This window comes from Equus przewalskii, chromosome 4 (assembly GCF_037783145.1).
Source record: "Equus przewalskii isolate Varuska chromosome 4, EquPr2, whole genome shotgun sequence".
In the NCBI taxonomy this organism is placed as follows: Eukaryota; Metazoa; Chordata; class Mammalia; order Perissodactyla; family Equidae; genus Equus; species Equus przewalskii.
Window position 1 is genome coordinate 73,946,613 of NC_091834.1, and position 23,061 is coordinate 73,969,673.

Genomic DNA, 23,061 nt, shown 5'->3' on the forward strand with positions numbered 1-23,061 from the left:
GATTCAACAAGAAATTCAACAGCTCTTTCTTGAGTGCCTAACTCTGCTGGTATTACAATGGTGAATGAGATAGGCATGGGTCTCGTTTTTATGAAGGAGACAGACTAGGAGAGGAAATGACAATAAACCATCAGTCACAACAATAAACCAATACACCATGATAATTTTTGAAATATACTGTGAGAGAAATAAACGTCTGTGAATGTAAATGAGGATGAGCATGTTGATTTGGTGGTGTCGTCACAAAAGGCCACCCTGAGAAAGTGAAAGTTAATTTTTACATAGGCTAAAAGTTAACTTTTACATAAAGCTTAAAATTTCAGAAAAAGCTATATGTTTCTAGTACATGGACAAGTACTCAGCCAATATTTAATAAGCTAATAATTATTATCTGTTTTGTAAGCTTTAGATCTTAACTAAGTGCTGCTGCATGTAACTAGCTTTTCAAAGCGGCTTCTGGCCATCAGTGCATAGTGTTTTAGTCTTAGAAAACGTATGACAAGAAGTAGAATTATGCTGGAGAATTTAACTTTTTTAACAGTTTCTGTTTAAAGAAAAGTTGTCAGTGTATTCAAACTTTGTCGTTTCTTTGATTTCTAAATGAATCAAGCTCCTTTTCAGTAAGTCATTCTTAGTCTGAAGAAGACAATGCGAAGATTTCTAGGAGCTGAGGGCATAATTTAGGTAGCACTCACTCTCACTGCCTCTCATTGCCCATCACTTTATCAGCTTTTTTGAGAATAGTTATTTCTTATATCAGTCCAAGTTGTTACTTTCTTGTCCCCCTCTCCTTTCTTCTGTGGCCGACACTTGGGACCCTATTTGTCAGAAGAACCTGTGTTTCTTGGGAGTGGAAGAGATTGTCCTGTTACCAGTAAGTCTTATGATAGAATAAATCATATAATTCCAAGAACACACAAAAAGCTCTTTTGAACTATCAAAATTATAAAAGTTGATAGAATTCAAGGGAATGTGATGTTGAGTGAGTCCAAGTCATATTGTCTTTCTGCATCTGTGTATTGTCCTCTGCACAAATGCATCCATTTTAGACCATTTCCTTCTCATGAGAATCTTGTGGCCTAGAGGGCTGAGTGAGAGACGAATGCTCCCAGGCCTCATGAGGATGTCATGAGCACCTACTGAACATCCAGGGACCCGCTCTCCAGTTAGTGCCTCCTTTGTGTTGTTCTAATGCATCCCTAGCTGCAGACACATTTTGCCTTTCTCTTTCATTTTAATCATTTTTATCTATATATATTTAATCATGCAAATATCTAAATAAGTTTAAGGTCTTAGAGGACGGGCGGTTTGTCATGCTTCTTTGTACCTAAGCATATGCTTTGCAGACCCTAGACAACAGTGTTGATTTTACTTGACAGCAAATTTTGTCTTCCAAAAGAAATCTATATATTGACACGGTAAACAGAGGCCTGAATTGCTGAAGTGTTTGGATAAAAGTTCTTGATAAAATCTGCAGATGTATTTTTATGACTGGATCATAAAAGGCATTGTTTTTGTCCTCTCCACAAACCATGAAGATTTGAAATGCAGGTGCAAAAAATATGTGTGAGGAATCAAAAGAAAGACTCACCTTTTTCTGTGTTCACTTTGTTCACTTTTGTTTGGCCAAGAAAGAAGTAGAGTTTGCCAAAGGAAAAGATGAGGGAATAGCAGGCGTTAATCTTCAGGGCTTATTCCTGTGCCTACAAGTCAGAGAGGTCACTGGCTTGCCCCTTCCTGAAGGCTGTAATTACAGGCAGAGGACTATTTATTTTCCAGTAAAGTGACCAGAATCTTGAATGTAAGAGATTGTTTATAAGAGTACAGTGTGTGCAGGAGTTATACAAAGCCTCAGGAAAGATAATAAGGAAGTGAGACTATTTTTCTTCATATATTCACTAATATGAGAAGGTCCAAGACTCTGGAAATGTTCTAAAGTGGAATAAAAGAGGTGAATATGAGGTCAAATTAGGTGATCCTGGTACTTAAGGCTCTGAGTTAAATGAATAAAGAAGAGAAATTTTTAATAGAATATGATATATTTGCTGATTCATTAAATGTAAACTTATTTGTGGCTCCAACATCATGGTAAACAAGAATCAGTAAATGTATTAGTAAGAGTAATTGAGAAATATTTCTAATTTAAAAAACACCAGTTATGTTTCGTTTATCTAGAGCCAATATGGAAAAAAATGGGCAGTGTTTCTTACTCTCAACTAAACTTACTCTCATTTTAGAAGAATCATAGAAAAGGTATTGATTCCAAGTAGAAGTGGGCAAAGCACAAGATCAGTTCTGTTACTGGCCCAATATTAAGAATATTAGTCAGTGTTTGCAAAATGATGAGTAATATAAAAGTGGCAGTTTAACAATAGTAGGTATAACTTGTAATTAACATTGAAAGGTCAAAGTACAGGTTTTTGACGTGTACAAAGAGGACTAAGATATGTGGCTGCTTTAAAAAAATATATGATGGTAAATTGTGACAATCTTTATAATATTTTCTATCTAATTTTTTAGAATAAAATGTTTATGAAAACATAAGCAGCATTTTCAAGTTTTTAGGCAAACAATGCTTTTTATGATCCTGGGCATGCACTAATTAGCTCCATGCTGCCCCTCCTATCTCCATTTGTTTCTAGTAGATTCTACACAGGAAAGCATATTCTCCTCAGTATTGAAAAGTTGAAGTTCACTATTTGTCGCACAGTTATAGATCATAGGAAAATACGTACCAGGACTTTACCACACCTAACAAAAGAAAGTTCTTTATTAAAAAAAACCTCCACATTATAATGGGATCTAGGGGAGCTGTAGTGTGAGCTAGATGATATTGAACATCTTATGACCCTAGTGATAAGATAACAATCCAATTGAATGCAGATGAACTCATGAAAAAAGAAGGATTATGAAATATTTGGAAAGTAAACACCTAAGTTTTCATAAGTAAATATTAATTTAGTATTTGTGTGAGCTTTAGATATGAAGTCTTTCTCTGCGTTCCCTGGGCCCTTGGAACCAACTGTTATTACTCCTGGAGCCTTATTTAATACTCTATATGCTGGGGATTCAAGAACTAGTTAAGAAACTATCAAATTTTCTATTTTCTCTGCCAATATATAATAAAATCTCTGCTCCATGAATGGCTGGACAATTATTTTAATAACAGTGTTGGCTTAGCTTCATTTTACCTTTTTTGCTACTAGCAAGGCTTTCATTTTATACTCTAAACTCTGGGTAAATCACAAGTTAAACTGAACTATTGTTTGTTTAATGTTCTGTTTCCTTCTAACCTTATTCTTGTCTATCAACCTCAGCCCAGTTCCCCAGTGGCTCAGGAAACCCTCAAATGGGATTAAGTAATAGTTTACACAACCTCTCTCATTCATTAACCCATGTTGACATTCTCATTCTTTGTACCAACCTTATTTAAGACTTTCTAAAGCACCTTATCCAGCTGCTGGTTTGGGTGCAACTAACAACACCTATTTAATCCAGAAACTTAATATTTCCAAAAAATCATTCAGCTTATCTCAGCCTTCTTCATTAGCTCAATCTAAATCAGTCTGCTGCTGCTTTTCCTTTTTCAGAATAAAACCTAGCATCATTCATAGTAAATATGAAGTTTAAAAATCTTTACTACTTCTCTCCTTCTACATAAACACAAAGCAGAAACAAAAAATTGTATGCTATCATTCCAGACAAGTTTTGTTTTATTAGCATGTTGAAAATGATGCCAGTAAGATAACACTAGATCTTTCTGGTTCCATCCTCATCCCCGGCCAGTTTGTTTGTTTCCATACTGCTGCTAGAGTAAGTAATCTTTCTCGAAAGCAAACCCATTTGTGTAACTGCATCCCTTATAATAATTTGAGCGCTCCCCAATGGTTTCAGAGTAAAATCCACATTCTTTAGCATGATATTTAAGGAATTTCTTACCTTGGCCCTGGATATTTCCTGGCTCTTACCAGTGTGGTGCTGGTAAATGTTTAACTCTGGGGAGAGAGGGATCAGAAGCCCCTGATTTGTAGTGTTTGCCCATTTGTGCGGTCTAAATACCCCCAACAAACCAACTTCAAGCTATCAAGGTAAAGTCACTGAACAAGAACTAAGAAGAAATGTTCACAGTTGTTTCTATAATTTCTAATTGGCTCTGTGTAAGCTCTATAATTGGCTCTCTATATAATGTACAAGATGGCTCAAGCACACCACTGCCACTCTACCCTATTCTCAATCTGTCTTTTTGTTTTTGTCAGAATATTTAAGTTCTACTCTCTTAGCAAATTTCAATTATTCAATACAGTGTTGTCAATTATCGTCACCATGTTATACATTAGATCCTCAGACCTTATTTATCTTTTTACTGATAGTTTGTACCCTTTTAGCAACCTCTCCCTCACCCACCACCTCCTGGCAACCACTTTTCTATCTGTGTTTCTATGAGTTTGACTGTTTTTTTTAGATTCTACATGAGTGATACCGTGCAGTAGTTGTCTTTCTCTGTCTTATTTCACTTAGCATAAAAGGTTTATCTATATTGTCACAAATGACAGAATTTCTTTCCTTTTTAAGGCTAAATAATATTCCATTGTGTGTGTATATCTATCTATCTATCTATCTATCTATATATATATGCCACATCTTCTTCTTTATCCATTCATTCGTTGACAGACGTTTAGGTTGTTTCCATACCTTGGCTATTATAGATAATGCTGTAATGAACATGGGAGTATAGACATGTCTTTGAGATAATATTTTCATTTCCTTTGGATATATATCCAGAAGTGAGATTGCCGGATCATATGGTAGATCTATTTTTAATTTCTTGAGGAACCTCCATACTGTTGCCCATAGTGGCTGTACCAGTTTACATTCCCACCAACAGCATTCAAGGGTTCCCTTTTTTCTACATCCTCTCCAGCATTTGTTATCTCTTATCTTTTTGATAAGAGACATCCTAACAGGTGTGAAGTGATATCTCATTGTGGTTTTGATTTGCATTTCCCTGTGATTAGTGATGTTAAGCACCTTTTCCTGTGCCTGTTGGCCATTTGCATGTCTTCTTTGGAAAAATTTGTATTCAGGTCCTTTCCCCATGTTTTAATTGGGTTCTTTGGGTTTTTGCTATTGAGTTTTATGAGTTCCTTGTATATTCTGGATATTAACGCCTTAATGGTTATGTGTCAACCTGTCATTCTTGTAATTCCCAGATTCATCAGTCTCCCTCACAACCTGCCTTAACACATATCACTTTATCTGCCTCAGATTCCCTTTAACACTCATTTTGTCAGGTTAACACTTTCTCCTTATTGTTTACAACTGCACTCAGGCATTTCTTTCCCCTGAGAATCTTCTCTAGCTTTCCCCTCACCCCCATTCTGGATAAGCTGCCTTTCTTGACTACTCCAGTAGCACCCTTTGCTTATTTCTACCGTATCTTTTACCAAACTCTGTGCTGATATGTTCACTGGTTCCCTCATTAGCCCCCTGAAGATATGGACTATGGCTTTTATCTCCACTACCTAACACAATAGCTTGAACAAAATATATATTTATCAAATGAGTAAATAATTATAACAAAGCCCCCCATATTTCAAATAATGTAATAAATTGCTGATTAGTAAAAATAATTTTTAGATAAAACAATTTTTCATTCTCTCCCCCAAATCTCTAAAAACTAATTTATAGAATTGGGTAGTTTCCAAGAGTTAAATTAGCATTGAAGAAATTCGGGAAAGTTCCACTCACCACTACCTATGCCCTTTCCTTAGACACACACACATGCACACACACACACACACACACACACACACAGCCCTTCCTCCATCCTCCAGTTTGGGATGAAGATGTATCAAAGAACAAAGGAGAAAAATGAAAGGAGAAGAAAAGATGAAGAGAGGGAGGGTGAATAGACGGGAATTCCAGAGCTTTGTGATCAACTTTGGGAAGACACAATTAAAGCCATTAAAAGGAGAAAGAACAGAGTAACTTCTTTGCTCCTTAAGGCTTTCTTGAGCCTGTGAACAGGGCTTCCCCTCTGAGTGTGTGATACTGTCTGTGTGAGACTTTATTAAAAGATTGGCAACTGAGCTAACATCTGTTGCCAGTCTTCTTTTTTTTCTTGTTCTCCCTAAAGTCCCCCAGTACATAGTTGTATATTCTAGTTGTAGATCCTTCTAGTTCTGCTATGTGGGATGCCGCCTCAGCATGGCTTGATGAGTGGTGACAGATCCGTGCCCAGGATCCGAACTGGCGAAACCCTAGGCCACCAAAGTGGAGCATGTGAACTTAACCACTCGGCCACTGGCCCAACCGCTGTGTGAGACTTTAAACAACACCTTCTGGTGGATGTTGCTGAAGCAGTGGTACCCATAGAGGTGCCCTGCCATGAAGTTTGCATTTGGAATCCACACGTGTTCACTATTGCCCACCAATCTATGATTTCAAGTTCAAAATAATGTATGGGTTAAGGAAAAGAAGTGAAGGGTGACGGTCTTTTTTAATACCACTGTGACTGTGGCCGCAAGATTATACTTCACATAGCATCACCTTCCGAGGCACCAACTACATGCTGCTACAGGGAGAAACTTTCCTGATCTTGGCCTTGACGTAAATGCAGTAAGATTAGTAGAGAGTTTGGTAAGGGCCTCAGGGACTTTGGCCAGGGAGTAGGGTGGCCCACACATTGAGGTTCTGGTCAGGAACAAGAGGAGGAGATGAGTAAAGAGTCTCACTGCACAATGGTAGGATGGAAGGAGGGACAGGAGGCGATGACAGTGATGGCAGGCTAGAATATAGTCATGGGTTTAAACAATATATCGGGCACAGCTGACGGACTCTGGTTTCATCCTTCTTTCACCTCTCCCGGCCCTCCACTAAGACATTCCTCAGCCTGTTCCTGTTTGCGTGTGACACTGTTAGCACACAGACCGTAGCTCTTATCGCCTACAGGAAGAACTGCCTCTGTTTTATTGGTTAATGCAGGGTAACCGGTGTTCTGTCTTCTGAGTGTCTCTTGTATTTCTATGAGTAAGTACTTTGAAATTTGTTTTCTTTTAACTAAATAGAGAAAAGCAGAAAACCTCTAACACTCAGCATTACAATGTGCCTCGCTTGGAACAACTTTTTTAATGAATCACTCTGTCACTCCTGGCTGTGACTGAAGTGCAATATGAAGGCTGCTAACCGAAACCACGTGGACTTGGTCTGTTTCAGATCTGATTCACGTTAGGAAATGATGATAAAGAAGCAAAAGTTTTAACACTTAGAATTCCACAGCCCCTATTGTTGTAGAATTCTGAGTCTTTTGAATCCTGGGGAGACCTTGAGAGGAGAGTGGATATATATTTATTTTATTTATATATAAATGCATTTGTACATGTTTATAAATCCATACACACATATACGTATAATATATTCTGCTCCAAGTATTTATCTCTTCCCTCTTCACTAATCTAACTTCTGTCCCGTCAAGACCTGGCTCACCTTCAGCCTCTGCCATGAGCCTTCTCTAGCCGTTAGTGCCACACTGATCTTATCCTTTCCTAATCTGATAGCATTTACTACCTGTACCAGTGTTTTTAGAACTTATCTATCCACTGTGTTCTTTGCCCTTTGCAATATTACTAGCTGTTTTGTGTATCTGTCTCTTGTCTTCCTGTGTGCATGGTACCTTCAAGGGACATTGAGGAAACAGACAGGACTACAGGTAGAAGCATTTGCTAGGGTTGGCAAGCTGTGGCCTGTTTTTGTACACTTAGCAAGTTAAGAATGGTTTTTACATTTTTTAAAGGGTTAAAAAATAACACACAGGCAAAAACTAATGTATGCTCCAGAAACCCTGTGACACTCAAAGTCTAACATATTTGCCATCTAGCCCTTTACAAAAAAAGGGTGCCAACCCCTGCTTTAAAGCATAATGAAAAATAATAGTAGACAGGTAACAGGTCCAACCTTACTTACTAGCTGTAAGTAATTCTATTAGATAGGTGTGAGTGTTTCCATTTTACAGAAGAAGACCCGAAGGCTTGTTAATCTAAATAATTAGAATTTTAGTCTTTGTCTTTATAGGCGTTATGAAGAATCACTAGACCATCAACAGCAAAAATAGTAATAACTATTTATGTAAGGGCAAGGACTTGGGTCTTTTTTGTCTGCTACTGTATCCTTCTAGCACCCAGAACAGTATCTGTCACATGGTATGGTTTTGTATTCGTTTCCTAGGGCTTCCATAACAAATTACCACAAACTTTGTGGCTTAAAACAACAGAAATTTATTCTCACATGGTTCTGGAAACCAGAAGTCTGAAATCAAGGTGTCAGCCAAGGTCGTGCTCCCTTTGATGGCTCTAGTGAAGAAGGCTTCCTGGCCTCTTAGAGTTCTGGTGGTCCCAGGCAGTCCTTTGGTTGTGGCAGACAACTTCAATCTCTGCCTCCATCTTCACGTGGCCATCTTCCCTGTGTGTCTCTATGTGTCCTCTCCTCTTGTAAAGGCAACGTTCATTGAAGTTAGGGCTCACACTAAATCCAGGATGACTTCATCTCAAGATCTTTAACTAATTACATATGAAAGAGCCTGTTTCCAAATAAGGTCCCATTTTGAGGTTCCAGGTGAACATGAATTTTTGAGGGGACACTATTCAACCTGTTACAGGTCTCAGTAAATATTTTTGAATGACTGAATGAATGAAGGAAGTAACCATTTAATATATAGCTGGTACTGGATTAATTTCATTTAAACCTCAAAACAATTCTGTTATATAGGTATGTGTTTTTCCATTTTACAAGTGAAGACCTGAGGCTTGGAGATCTAAGTATCCTCTCTAAGTTCTCACAGCTGGTAAGGGCAGGGCCACACCTGAGCCCATGCCCTTCTCCAGTAGGCTAGGGTGATTACCACTGGACATGACCAAGGACGTATTTGGGGAACATTACACTAAAAAGTTATAGGAGTGGACTTGAGGAAGGAGATTCTGGAATCAAGGAAGTCAGATTGTAGGAAGCCAAGTATGAGATTTCCTTTAATTCAATAGAAAAATATATAAGAGTTGATAGGTGGATATAAACAATAAAAGAAAAGGAAGAGTCAAAGATAGATGAGATCTCAGATTGAGGGAGAGGGTAGCTATTGATGCCATAAAGAAATAGGAAACTAGAAGAGGGAGTCATTTTGGAAAAAATGATGAGTTTGAATGTCACCCACGGTACATGCAAACTTGGCCTGAAGGCAGTTGCAGAGACAGGGCTGGTCCTCAGAAGACAGAGTGCTGCTAGGGTGTGAAGTTAGATCATTGCCACGAGGCAGCATCCATCACCTCATGAATCACCAGTGTTGAACCAGCAGCTGGCTGGCCAGATGCCTGATTATGCTACGTTCATGGCCATCTGAGGTTCTGCACACAGCCAGAGAAGATGCCCTTTCTTCCTTCCTAGAGAGGAAGCAACTCTTCCTTAACTGCCCCTCAGCTTTGCTCCCCTGCTAGAACTCCAGCTGAGGTCTCAGGTTGTTGTGAACCATGGCTATTGAAGCCGTGAGGCAGGATTACTTCAAGGGGAGTTCGTGGCAGCAGAAGTGTTGGGGCAGCTTTTTTAAACTGTGCACTGAGCACAGCATCAGACCAAGTCCTCTTCATAGTGCAAAACAACGTAGTCAGATTCTTAGGGTTTGACTACACCACCCTAACAGTCTGGCTTTGTATTAAAGACCCCAAAGAGAAGCGTCTGCTCTGTCAGAGAGTTGACTCTTCTGCATTTTACAGAGAATCAGTCTTCATTGTTGAAATCTTAGACATCTGAGAACAGACTGAGAGAAGGTAAATATGTCTGAAAGAAACATAACCAGACACTGAAGTTCAAAGCTCTGTGCTTCTGCCTGCGGTCAGTTCCACACCACCCCCCTCCCAGTCCCACTGCATAAAGAGAGCACATGAATGAAATTTAGGGAAATAAGCTAAGTGGAATTCCTGAAATTAAAGCAATTGAGTTTTTAGCCAACTATATGAAAAGCCCTAGGCAAAGAGGAACTTGCTATTTTGAAATATGTATCCCCCTGAAAACCACAGAATTTGTACAAAGTATAATTATGAATAAAGTTTATATTAAATTGCTTCAGTTAATTATGGGCAGGGAGGGAAGAGAGCTGGTATGAGTGAACTGGCAAAGATTTTGCAAGATAGCACGTTTTTAAAAATCTGTCTGCAAGACTGATTTAAATTATCTATAGATGAGGTAAATCTGTCCTATAGATCAATTAAAAGAATCACTATTTTAAATATATCACATCCTTAATTATACTGAATTAAATGTAATTGCATATTCACTGCATGCATCATAATGTTAATTAGGGGAAACATTTTGAATCAAATACATTAAGCTATATACCACTTCAGTTTTCTTTTTATAAAAAAGGTGTATGTCTGAGGTAAAAAAAAGCTGGCAAGTTCTCATGAAAAGTTAAAGAAAGACTAAATTAATTATTGTTTCAAGGCTTACAGATTCTAGAGTAATTCCTGTTATTTAGCCCTATGACAGTATATAAGCTGTTGAGTTACGGAATCAAGTTTGTAACCAGTTTTAAAAAAAACAAAACTACTTACCACTGATCTCAGAGTTGATGTCATGTAATTATTTTAGAAAGAAATAAGTCTTGAAAAATTAAATGTTTTTCAAAACTTCTTTTAGAATAGGCATATGTATCCAGAATCTATTTAGGTTTTGGAGTAGCCTCTGGTGGGTGGGGGATGGTGACTGCTTACTCATGGCGTCCTAAACATCCTGAGCAACCATTTGTTTGTTGTTTGTTGCGGGCTGATGGCAGTTTGGCGATTCCAAGCCCAGGGGAAGCTTTGGAAAGCCATCCATAGATCCAAGCGTGGTGGAGCTGGAAGAGAACTTTGAGATCACTTTGCTCAACCCTTCCCTTTACAGACAAGGAGCATGTAGCCTAGTGCGGTGGTGAAGATCCTGAGGCCATGGCCTAGGTTTAGTCCTGGCCCTGCCGCTGCTGGTCATGTGACCACTCTGTGCCTCAGTTTCCTCCTGGGATTCAGTGAATTAATATTTGGAAAATGCTGTGGAACAGTGTCTGACACATTGTGAGCACTACGAACAAATATTTGTTAAATATGTAAAATGAAACTCAGACCCAGAGAGATCAAGTGATTTGCCTGAAGTCACTCGACTCCTCACATTCTAGCTGGGTAGCACCAGTCCTGTCTTGTAGGCATGCTGATTCTTCTTCTCTACCAGGTCCTCAGACCATCCCTAGAGTGTGGATCCGTCTCAGAAATATGTAGGAACCTGTAAGTAAGTGGCATGATGCAGCATGGATTTGAAATCAACAACTAGGATTCAAGCTCTGAATTTACTGACAACTCTCTGAACCTCAGTTCCTTCATCTGTAGAAATACGATGTTCATAACAAACGCAAGTCACAAACTTGTTGAGAGGATCAGATGAGATAATGTACTTGGGAAACCATAATCCACTACGCAGATGTTATTTAATATTATTAGTATGAGTTCCTGTGAGCTGAGAAAAGCCTTGAGAATGTTTCAGACCTGCTTAGGACATTAAGGAATTGGAGTGGAGAGAGTTCTCAATAGGCTCTCTACTTTCTCACTTCCCATTTATTCACTGCTTTCTTTTAATTTTTTTTCTTTAAATATTGGCATCTGAGCCAACGTCTGTTGCCAGTCTTTTTGTTTGTTGTTTGTTTGCTTTGTTCTTCTCCCCAAAGCCCCCCGGTACATAGTTGTATATTCTAGTTGCAGGTCCTTCTAGCTGTGCTATGTGGACGCTGCCCCAGCACAGCTTGATGAGCAGTACCTGTCCACACCCAGGAGCCACAGCGCCGAAACCCTGGGCCGCCAAAGTGGAATGTGCAAACTTACCCAGTCGGCCATGGGGCTGGCCCCTAAAATTTATTTTTAATATAATATATTCATATATACAAAAGAATCATGTACTACATAATGTATATAATGTATTTGTGTTGTGTGTGTGTGTGTGTGTGCATGTTTGAAAAATAAAACAAATAGGGATTTTTCTATCACTGGGCTTAAAGAAGAGACTATTACCAATGCCTTTGCAGCCCCCTCTGCATCCCCCTCAGTCATGTCCCTCTCCCTCCTAGAAAAGTGGGTAAGTAGCAATTGTAAATTGTCCATCTTGCTCTTGCCATTAGTTGCACTACACATGTGTATATGTCTGAACAATATATTGTATTGAGTGAATTTTTTTTCTGATTTCTCTTTTCCTCTTGACTCAAATCTCAAGCTACATGGTATCTTCCTGTACCTTATACTATCCACTTTGTTTTTTGTCACTGTCTCCCCTCCCCTACCCAATAAAGCACATTACTTCCATCAGTCAAAAGACCTTGTAAAGAGAGACTTTAGAAGAGAGCCAGGCTTCAGGTTTACATGAGCAAGGAGCAGATATCAGTGACTAGCGGGAGGCGGGGCATCAGCTGCCAGAGCAAATGCAAGAATCCAAGGATGGGAAGGGTCTTGTGTCAGGATGGCCACTCTGAGATTCATTTCTGTCCTAGATGGTCACCCGACCTTCACCTTAATGGAAGAAAGACTAAAAGCATAAATCGAGACAGGTTTGGATGCCGTACTAAGGAATTTGGACTTTTCTTGAAGGCCTTTGGGGAACAACTAAAGTTTTGAAGCCGGGAGTGATGGCTCCTAACTGCTGCAAGGCAGTTGAGATAGGAGGCCAGAAGGGCACTGAGGAAACATCTCACCTGGGGCAGGGTGTAGGTGTGGCTGGAGGGCTGCACAGGAGAGACTGCAGATGGGGTTTAGCAGGACTTAGCCGCTAGTTGGATGTGGGAAATGCTAGAGAAAGAGGAGTTGGTGATGACCGAAATTTCACAGTTACCTGGATGGAACATGGTGATGTTCATTAACCTAAATAGGTAACAAAGAGAGCTAGACATGAGAGCCAAGCTGATTAGAACAGCCCAAAATGCGAGTGGTCATCCCTGTGCTGTTAGCCAGAAAAACATTAATTCCAGCCTTTCTCTCAGCAAAGGAATCAAGGGTCAGCAAATCTACATTTCCTACTTGGAAGAGTTGTAAGTTTTTTACATGTTAAATGATAACTTCTGTTCAATGATTCCAGCTCTCTGAGAGTTGTGACTTCTCTGACTTTCATTTTTTCATATAAAATGAGGAGCTGGAGTAAGATGGTCTCGAAGGCCCTTTCCGTTTTTGTAATTGTGCAATTCTCAGAACTTTGCCCAGAATAGTAAACAGTAGCAAAAGAAATGCATGAGCTTGAGAATCAGAGAGAACTAAATTCTAGTGCCAGTTACAGTGAACTGGACACTGTGGCCACACCCTTGGCTGCCCTGAACCACCTCCTCCTGGAAATTGAGCGCAATAAAAGCTCACGGGGCTGCTATGAGTCCGGTTGATGTGAAAATGCCCAGCTCAGTGCCTGGCACAGTGAAGGTGCAGGGTAAAGATTCATTTCCTCCCTCCCTCCCTTCCTTCCTTCCTTCTTCCTCCCTTTGTTACTAAAGGGAGAGCATTAGTCTGGCTCCCCAACTCGTGCTGGGGTGAGACCTTCTCTGTAGACTCTTCTGCGGTGCCCCAAAGCAGCTGTTGTACCAGAGAACTGCTTTCCACCAGCCTTGCTTAGTTTTACCCCAGAGCACAAGACCTCCTGGCTTTGAGGGAAGTGGCAGTGGCAAGGAGACCTCTGGCAGCAAGTCTGTAGTTGCTCTTCCAGCTGGACCCAATCCTGCCCCAAATGCAACACCCAGGAGCTAACTGTGTATCACACAGTAGAAGCAGCCACCCCAGCATCCCTGCACAAGTAAGCAGCAAACATGTTCGCTCATTATCTTTAAGGGACGTAGTGAGTCAGACTGAGCTTTAGTGATATTTGCACAAGGCTTTACCTTTGCAATGCTGAGGCTTTGTAATGGTTAAAGTGCTACTCTTCAAGCTCAAAGACAGCCTGCGGCTCTGCAGGCCAATTCCTGCCACGCTGACCCCAGTCATGGAGTTTATCAGGATTCTCCGAGGGAAGAGACAACAGTAGTCCCCTCTCCTACAGTGAACCCTGGAATGTCACTCTCTCCTGGATGCTAATGCCCCTACCCCTCTCCTGTAGATCTCAGCTATGGAGAAAGTGAAAAAGAAAAAGGTGGGGCTCCCCTGGCTTATGAATTTGAATGCCACCTGAACCTGACATGATGTTTGTTTTTTGGCTCCAAATTGCACAATTTTTCAAAGTAAAGGAGTTCCGTAGATCCTAGTCCAACATTGTGCAATGTTTCTTTACTGAGGAATTTGTTTTGGGGGGAAATAGAGACATAACTTAATCCTGTCAGTCCTGGAGGAGGTACCGTTTAGAGAGCTTGTTATTTCCTGAAGGAGCAACCTTGAAATGCACAATATAAATGTTACGTTAACTCTGAGGCTGAGTTCTACATTTATGCCTTACATGTGAGGAAACAAACACAGAGAAGCTGAAGTTCTCCTCATGCTGCTCTCCTGCCATTTAGAAAAGATCAGCGAGTTCCCGCAGGTTTGCAAACACTCCAGGATCCCTCTCGCCTCCATTCCCCAGCTCACCTTGCTCAGCAAGACAGACCACAGAGCAAGCTGGGTAGGCAGACGGGCTTTCTCTCTGGTTTCTTTGCATATGCCTTAATTTTCCAGCAAGTTGTTACTAAATACCTACTGTGTGCTGGGCATGATACACAAGGAGGATCAAAGATGAATGAGACAAGCCCTGTCCTCTTGTTAATTGAAGGCTGCTATTAATTTACAGTGTAAAACTCTACTCCACACACAGCCAATTGTTTTCCATCCCAGTGAATCCATTATATCTCACCAGCACCGAACCCCAGGTCAAGTTTGAGGCTTTCAAGTTCCCAGAATGCCACCTAGACGTAGAAAAAAGTAAGAACGAGCAAGAGAAGGAACAAAACCACAGAAGCTGGCCCTGGAAAGCAGTCACTTCTAGAATGGAAAACTTGGGATGGTGTTTGATTTAAAACTGGTCTCTGCTCCTTTAAGTAGCTTCGCTTAGCTCTGGCTATCTCTGCAAAATGGACGATTGATCACCGATAGAAACTTAATTACCAGTTAATAGGTTACTATTGAATTGCTGGTACATCTCAGTTATCTGCTACTCCTAAGAGCAATCTACAGTACTTTAGTGAAGAAAAGCTTCTAATTAAATAGTGAAATTGCACTCATTAATATATCAAAATAAATGTCTAGAACTAGGGCATTTTATTAATTACAGGAGTCCGTAGGTTTAGCATCTGTGAGATTCTCTGCTTGCTCATTTATCGCCATTTAAAATGAAGAAACAGTTGTCACCAAATAAAACAGCATCTTAGGTGATTTTTAACCTTTAATGTCAATAGACATAAAAACTTTGCATTCTATGTGACAGAAGTCTGATGTTAAGAAGTAGGGTTATTTTACATAAGGATAACTAAATTTTTTATTTCAGTTTGTTCTTAAACATTAAATTGGTTTGAAATATGCTGTGACAACTTTCTGATTATTATAAATATAATAGGGCAATAATAGAGAATTTCTAATCTTCAAATCATTTTCCTGGACTTGTAGCTGCATCCAAAGGTGTGTAGAAATGAACTTTTTTCCTCTTTTTCTTCCAAGTTAGATTTTGTTTTCATTAATACATCTTCTTGCCCCCCATTTTCTGCCCCAAATTGACCAATTCACAACTATCTTGTTAAGACAGTCAAGATCCAGTTCCTTTATTTGTCCCTTACAAACTGAAACTACCCCATTCCTGAAAAAATAGCTGTCGTAAATTGGTTCATATCTCCACACTCACTCCCCATCTACCCGTAATTGATTTACGTACTTGTTCATTCATTCAATTAATATTTATTAAACATCTACTATGTGTGATATTTCATCTACTGCCAGCGATATAGTGGTGAACAAGCAGGGTCCCTGATCGCAGGGAGCCACTTGCGACAAGTCTCACATCAATCATATATCACGCAAGCAAATAACAGTTGCAGCTGTAATGAGTGCTAATGCCACATAGATAAAAGGTATTATGACAGTCTACAATAGAAGCCTTTGACCTAGAAACATTTAACTTCAGGAAATGATGACAAGCTGAGATCTGAAGGAGGTATAGGAGTTAACAAAGTGAAAGAGGTGGAAGGAGCATTCCAAGCAGAGGGAACAGCATGTGCAAAGGCCCTATAATGGAGGACACATGGCGTATTTGGAGAACTGATAGAAGGCCAGCTTACCGGAGCACAGAGAGCAAGGGAGAGCATGGTCCAGGGTGAGTCTGGAGATGTTGAGTAGGGGCCAGATGATGTAGGGCCCAACAGGCCATGTTGAAAATTTTTTCCTTGATCCTGAGTGCAATTGGGAGACATTAAGTGTTTTAAACAGAGTAATATGATGAGATTTGTGTTTTAAAAAGAAAATCTGGAGGCGAGCCCAGTGACGTAGTGGTTAAGTTCGCACACTCTGCTTCAGCAGGCCCGGAGTTTGCAGGTTCGGATCTTGGGTGCAGACCTGGCACTGCTGCTCAAGCCATGCTTTGGCAGCATCCCACATGAAATAGAGGAAGATTAGCACAGATGTTAGCTCAGGGTGAATCTTCCTCACCAAAAAAAAGGTAGAAAGAAAATCTGTCTGCAATATAGAGAAGGGATATGGAAAGAGATTGGATGAGATTGGATGTGGCAGGTCCAGTTGAGAAGCCATTGTAGTAGTCCAGGAAAGGGATGGGGTGGCTTGGATGAAGAGTGACATGGTAGAGACAGAGAAAACTGGATGGATCCAAGAGATAGAAAATGCAGTTGGTGGAATTGGTGATGGACTGTATGTGGGGAGGAATCAAGGGTGACGCTTAGATTCCTGACTTGTGCACCTGGAGGAGTGGTAGAGCCACTTGCTGGGATGCATTTTATCATAAAATCAGGCATGGAGGAAGATTGTGATTTCTACCTTGGTCCTGTTGAGCCTGAGTTCTTTGAGACATCTGAATGCAGGTTTCATAGGCAGTTTGACATATGCCACTCAGCTCCGAGGAGAGGGGTAGCCTGGAGGTCCCAACGTGTGTGTCAGCTAACTAGTGATAGACGTCACAGGAGAGACTGAGATTGCCTGGGGAGTGTGAAGGGTGAGCGGAGGAGCAGCCCGAGGCTGGAGCCTTGAGAGACCCTGACACTGATGGCCAAGCATGGATGGTCCTGCAAAGGAGACTGAGAAGTAGAGGAAACTGGCAGACTGAAGCGTCAAGGTGCAAGGAGGGCTCCACAGTGTTTAACTGTCATATATTACTGAACAATATTTTTAAAAATCTTTCCCTTTAAAGTTGAGCCTAAAGGATAAATACCTGATTGAACCCTTAATTGCTTTTTAGTAAGCTGGCTACTGAGGGATTTGATGTGCCGCTTTTACATTTTTTGAGCCTTTTCACCCTAACGATGACAAATACTTAAGTGGTATTCTCTGCATGCTGGGTTGTGTGGTAAGAGAGCTCTATAAACTAGCCCATTTAATCTTTACAACAGCTCTATCAGCTAGGCATATTTCTGTAATTCCCTTGATTTTACAGATGGGGGAATTGAAACAGAGATAACGTGAATTTCACAAACAGAGAGAGATTATAGGGACTGTGGAAAGTAAATAAGCATTGGGGACCAGATTTGATGCAGGCACTTGGGTCTGGGCTTTATGCTCTGGGGGCTCCCCATGAAATATCTGTCACCCACCACCCCCCACTATCTCCCTGCACACAGATGCACAAAGGCACACTTTTTAAATTACAATGTCCTAGTGTGACTCCAACGTTCATGATTATTTTAGTTGAACTTCATCTCATTGGACTTGCCTACTAGAAGCATTCCCTTTCTGTCCAGGGCTGAGACATTTATGGTTTTGTTTTTCTTTTAATAGCACCAGCGAAGTTCCATCTTTAGGTATGCACATATTGAACGACAGTCCAAATTATGATAGTAAGGTTTGCCCTCAGTTTAGGGTCTATATATACACAACAGCACCTAGCAATACTGGAGCCATTTAGGTCACTAGAAATATTTCTGCCTGTCTGGAGCTATTTGCACAGTTATCCTTGCCATTTCCCTCCAAGCTCTGAAAAGACACACCAAAGAGTTTCTTACCAGCTTGTTCGCATCTGGACTCATTAATTCTATGACTACATTTTATTCCAGACACTTTTGAGAAATTCATCAGGCTGTGAAGTGCGCAATGATGAATATCGAACGGAGTTTACCACAGCTTTGCAGCGCGTTGACTTGTTCATGGGCCAATTCAACCAAGTCCTCTTGACATCTATATCCACCTTCATTAAAGGAAACCTCACTATAGCTAATCTTGGGACATCAGAAGGTCGCTTCATGCAGGTAAATGCTTTCTGAGAGTGACTGTGTGTCTGTTTTATCTGGATTTATGCAGTTAATTTGTATTTGTTTTTGTTTTTGCAGTAAGGTGTTTGCAAATATTGTAAAGTGAAAATCACAGTAGAAGCTAGAGACACAGACTGAAAGCAAAACAATGAAGCCTGGTCCACTTTTTAGGAAGTGTATGGCCTGTTTTTGTTAAATTCATGAAGCTTTCAGTTTAAATGTGGTTGCTTTAATTTTCTTGCCCAGAATGGTTTGAGTTTGGTTTTTTTTTTTTCCATTCATGAATTCTATCACATGATTGGAAAATAAAATGAAACAATTAAAGAACTTCCAGGCGATGTTTTCCTATTTCAAGGGAAGCTACAGATCAAAGGAGAGCTATTGTGTGAACCGTGCGCCTCCATGAGAAGAAACATTCACATCATTGAGAAATATTGGCAGGAGTTAGGAAGGGACGTTATCATCAAAATCCCATTGTAACTCCAGCTCTCCTGATTCTGCAAAATGATGGGCTCAGACACAAAGAAGTTCAGATACTGGGGGAAAAAATACCCGGATTTTGTTAAGAAATGCTCTTAATGGATAGCAACAGTATTTCCATACAATAAAAGTTCACATTTCAGACTTGCAGTTGTTGTGTTTCCTAGATACAAGAATTATAGCACTTTGCAGAAATGAAAATGCTCTTGTGTTGGATCTGTCTTATGGCTTTAATGGTTATTAAGTAGAGCTTTCAACCTGAGTTCATTAGTAGATTCTTGATTAATGCAGGATGACGATGGCATCTATGGAAATGTTGACTTTCCACAAATACTAGAAGTATCTTTTAAAGAGAGATGCTTATTTCATAATTGTCTGGTATAAGTAACATCCTCGTCAGACAATGACTTCTAGTAAACCAACTGAGGACGAAGATGTTTTCCTGTGACTTGCCCATCCGTATGTACATCCTCTATCTGTATTCTTTTACAAAACATTTTTAAAAATTCCACTGTCTTTATAGCAGTCTAGATATTGGTCGTTACCATATTTTAAATCATGTTTGTCCTGTACTAGTGGGCAGGGTGGAGCTTTTTCAAAGTCATAAAACATGTAAGTAAAACCTTCCTAGCTCAAAACGTATCATATGGATCCTGTTATCTAAGTGTTCCCACGCTTAGTCTCTCCTCCTCCCACTGCTTCACAGTTAACTACCCTTTTTCTCCCCCTCCTCCTACCCTCCCAGCTCAGTGTTCTTATTTACCCACCTCACACCGTTTAATTCTGTCCTTAGCTCCTCAAAATCTGAAGGAGGGGTGCCCGGTCCCCTCCCACACAGACAAGCACTCTAACATATTTGAAATATGGTCATATCTATTATCCTTGCAAAATACATAGTATTATGTTGTGTTTATGTGTTTTTAGTTTACATCGATGTTATTGTGCTGAATTCCTAAAGATTTAGAGGAGGATGAGAGAGGCTAACATCTATTGACTTCCTAATATGTTCATTCTATTGATTTGCTTCCCTTTATCTTTATTTCTGCTTTTCTTTCTTTCTAAATTCTCTATTACCTCACCAATCCAGTTTCATATTAAGCAGCTTTCTATAGTCATTTTAGGTCTGACACTTTTTTTTTAAAGATTTTATTTTTCCTTTTTCTCCCCAAATCCCCCCAGTACATAGTTGTATATTTTTAGTTTGGGTCCTTCTAGTTGTGGCATGTGGGACACTGCCTCATTGTGGCCTGATGAGCAGTGCCATGTCCTTGCCCAGGATCCGAACAGGCGAAACCCTGGACCACCAAAGCAGAGCATGTGGACTTAACCACTCAGCCACAGTGCCAGCCCCCACTATTTTACATCAAAAGGTTCCTGGCCTATTTCCAGATTCTAAAGTTCTAATGAAATCACACTTTTAGATAGATAGCTTTAATAACTGAATAAGTTGTGCTGTGTGACAGATGCCACCACCCAACTGATATGTCACGCATCAGTCTCATTATAACAACTGCTGTAACAGATGTTTTATTCTTGCCTCCCAGCATTTTCATAAAGGAAGCTATAGTATGCCCATTACCTGTGCATCCAAAGCATTAAAGATGAAAATAAGTAAATAAGTAGATATTTATTTTCTGAAAAGTACTGATATCACTAATTTTTTTTAAAACCAGGTGGCTATTAATTCATTAAATACATATCAGGAATTTACTAACTTGGCTTTTACTAGAGAAATAAGTGAAGCAAAGGAAGCAGTGACACAGAATCTGCCTTTAAGGAACTAAAATTTTAGTAGGGGAGGTAAAAATGTGTACCTCTTACCAAGACTACATGAGACAAAGACATACACACAAAGGGCTTTCGAGACCCACAGAGAGAGGATCTATTTCTCTGATACTTGCCTAAGAGAACTCCATTCGGTAAAATTTTCTGTAAATAAACCTAAAGCATTTGGAGGATCAAGAATCAACGTTACTGAAATCCAGTTTGTTTACACCAAATACTATTGGAGGAGGAGTCAGGAGTGCAGCGAAGACATGGGGACCTTCTAGCTTAATCTGTCAGAGCAGTAATTACCTACCTAGTTCTGTAAATGTTTTGACTGCACTAAAGTGCTAAATCTGTTGGCCAGGCCTACGTTTCTGCAATTCATGTTTTAATAATACTACGGAGTTTCTGTTACAAAGTAGAATGGACATAATTTTTTTTTTTCCAAAGACAGCTGCCATACATGAAAAGGAACAGAAAAATGATTTTACTTCCTTCCTACCCTGAAGCCTAAAGGCAAAGTTGCTTTGCAAATGTTTTCTCCCAAGAGTTTGCAGCTGTTTCTGCCTTTCCTATTGTGCTTATGTTGAGCTCCGGCTGGGAATACAAGCTACAGCCCCAGCTGTCGGGTGCAAAGTGAATCAGGTATTTCACAGTGGTTATTTGATTAGAAAGAATTATATTGTTTAGCTAACAATATTTTATGTATGGCAGAAAAGACATTTTTGACATGTTTCTAACATTTAAACATGTGAAACTTATCCAGTACAGGTGCAGCTATGTATAAATACACTAATGTGTACATATATTTAAGTCTCTCTATCTGGAGAGTCATGTCAATATAGATATAGATTTCAAAAACAGTTTTTGTTTCTGTGATCACTCTCTTGGGATACTTTGAAGTAAAATAATATGATAAGCAATGTTTGAGATAGTATACGTAAACGGTGAGAACGCGCCTTACAAATTTGGAGGGGGAGGGGATGAAGAAAAGAACAGGCTCCGGAACATTAGCGCAGTGTACCCACCCAGCTACATGGGAGAGGGAAGAGGGATTCTCGTGAAGATCACAGGACTAATCACAGGGATTGCCCACATCTCCCCTTCTGAGCTCCTCGTCTAATCTACATCCAAAAACAATGCTTGCTTGATTTTTTTTTTTTTTTTTTTACAGCTCTTGTATAAGGCCTTTAATCTCTAGATGCAAGGCATTGCTATTAAAATATTTGTGCATGACTGTCAGGCCAGGGAGAGTGAGTGGATCAGGGGCAGGGTGGGGGTGGGGAGGCACTTTCAAGACGTGTTTCAAGTTCAGCTCCACAAACATTCCCTGGGCAGCTACTTTGTCTGCATACAGTAGCTACTGCCTGGGCACTATCACAGCTGTCATTAGGTTCTTCGGCATCATCTTTGCTCCTCTCCCATCCCCCTTTTTGCTCTCTCCTGTTCCTTGATGCTGTTACCACTCATCACCCACAATCAATTCAATATGTTGACCTCTTGTCTTCAGATTCCTTTGGTTCCTGTGCCACCGTCATGGCATATCAGTGCTTTGTGTTGGAAGCATATATTTTACGTTTGGGATTACTGCTATTTTAGAGTGTGTAGACACAGATCATCAATGCTGTGAGCATCCAGCAGAGACACAGCCAAATGAAACTTGAACTCGAACAGCATTTCTCTTTAGGGATTCCTAACTTACCATCTTTATATGTCTTTATAAAATGTTCAGATAAAAATATCATCTGCCTTTTTTTAATGGGTACATTATTGATTTAGTTACATCCCTAAAGAATGGTAACTTTGGTACATTTCTTTAGAAAATATACTCATGAGTTCTGAAATTTCTTTTGTGTGAAAAAGAACCAATTATAAATAATAATTTCAGTTATATCTGTAATCAAAAATTAAGCCCAGTTCATGTATAGTCACCTAAAATGAATAAATACATGCTCTTGAAATACATATATTTTATATACTGTTACATGTGTTACAATTTAAATGATGTTACAATTTAAAATACCATAAATATTTGAAACCATGAGATAATGCTAAACTTTTTTTCTGTTTTGGTTTTGGTAGCAGGGAATAACTGGAATTTCTTGTTTGGGTGCTTATTTAAAAGAGTGGAGAGACATTTTAAGACATAAAATATATATATCAGTAGTATTTTTGAATTTTTATGACAGTGAAAATTCAGAAACAGATATCTTTGTGTGCAGATTGGCTAATCCTACAATCATTGTATTTGGAATATGACTTGAAAGTATTATTTTAAAATTTTTACAAACTTACTGGCTTATTTGGTTTTTAGATGCTTGAAATTTTTTACGAAAGTCTCAACCTGGTAATGACTCATTTCAACTCAGTGACTCATTTCAAAAAGTTGAAATACACATCCATCAATCAGT

General features: G+C 39.6%; 1 protein-coding gene across 2 annotated transcripts in view; it reads left to right on the plus strand.

Moving 5' to 3' along the window:
* MET (MET proto-oncogene, receptor tyrosine kinase) overlaps positions 1-23,061 on the plus strand; it is a 112,785-nt gene that overhangs the window by 36,580 nt on the left and 53,144 nt on the right. For both annotated transcript variants that reach the window (XM_070616352.1, XM_070616353.1), the window contains exon 3: positions 18,209-18,400. In XM_070616352.1, the coding sequence (XP_070472453.1) occupies positions 18,209-18,400 (192 nt within the window). The remainder of the gene's footprint in view (positions 1-18,208; positions 18,401-23,061) is intronic.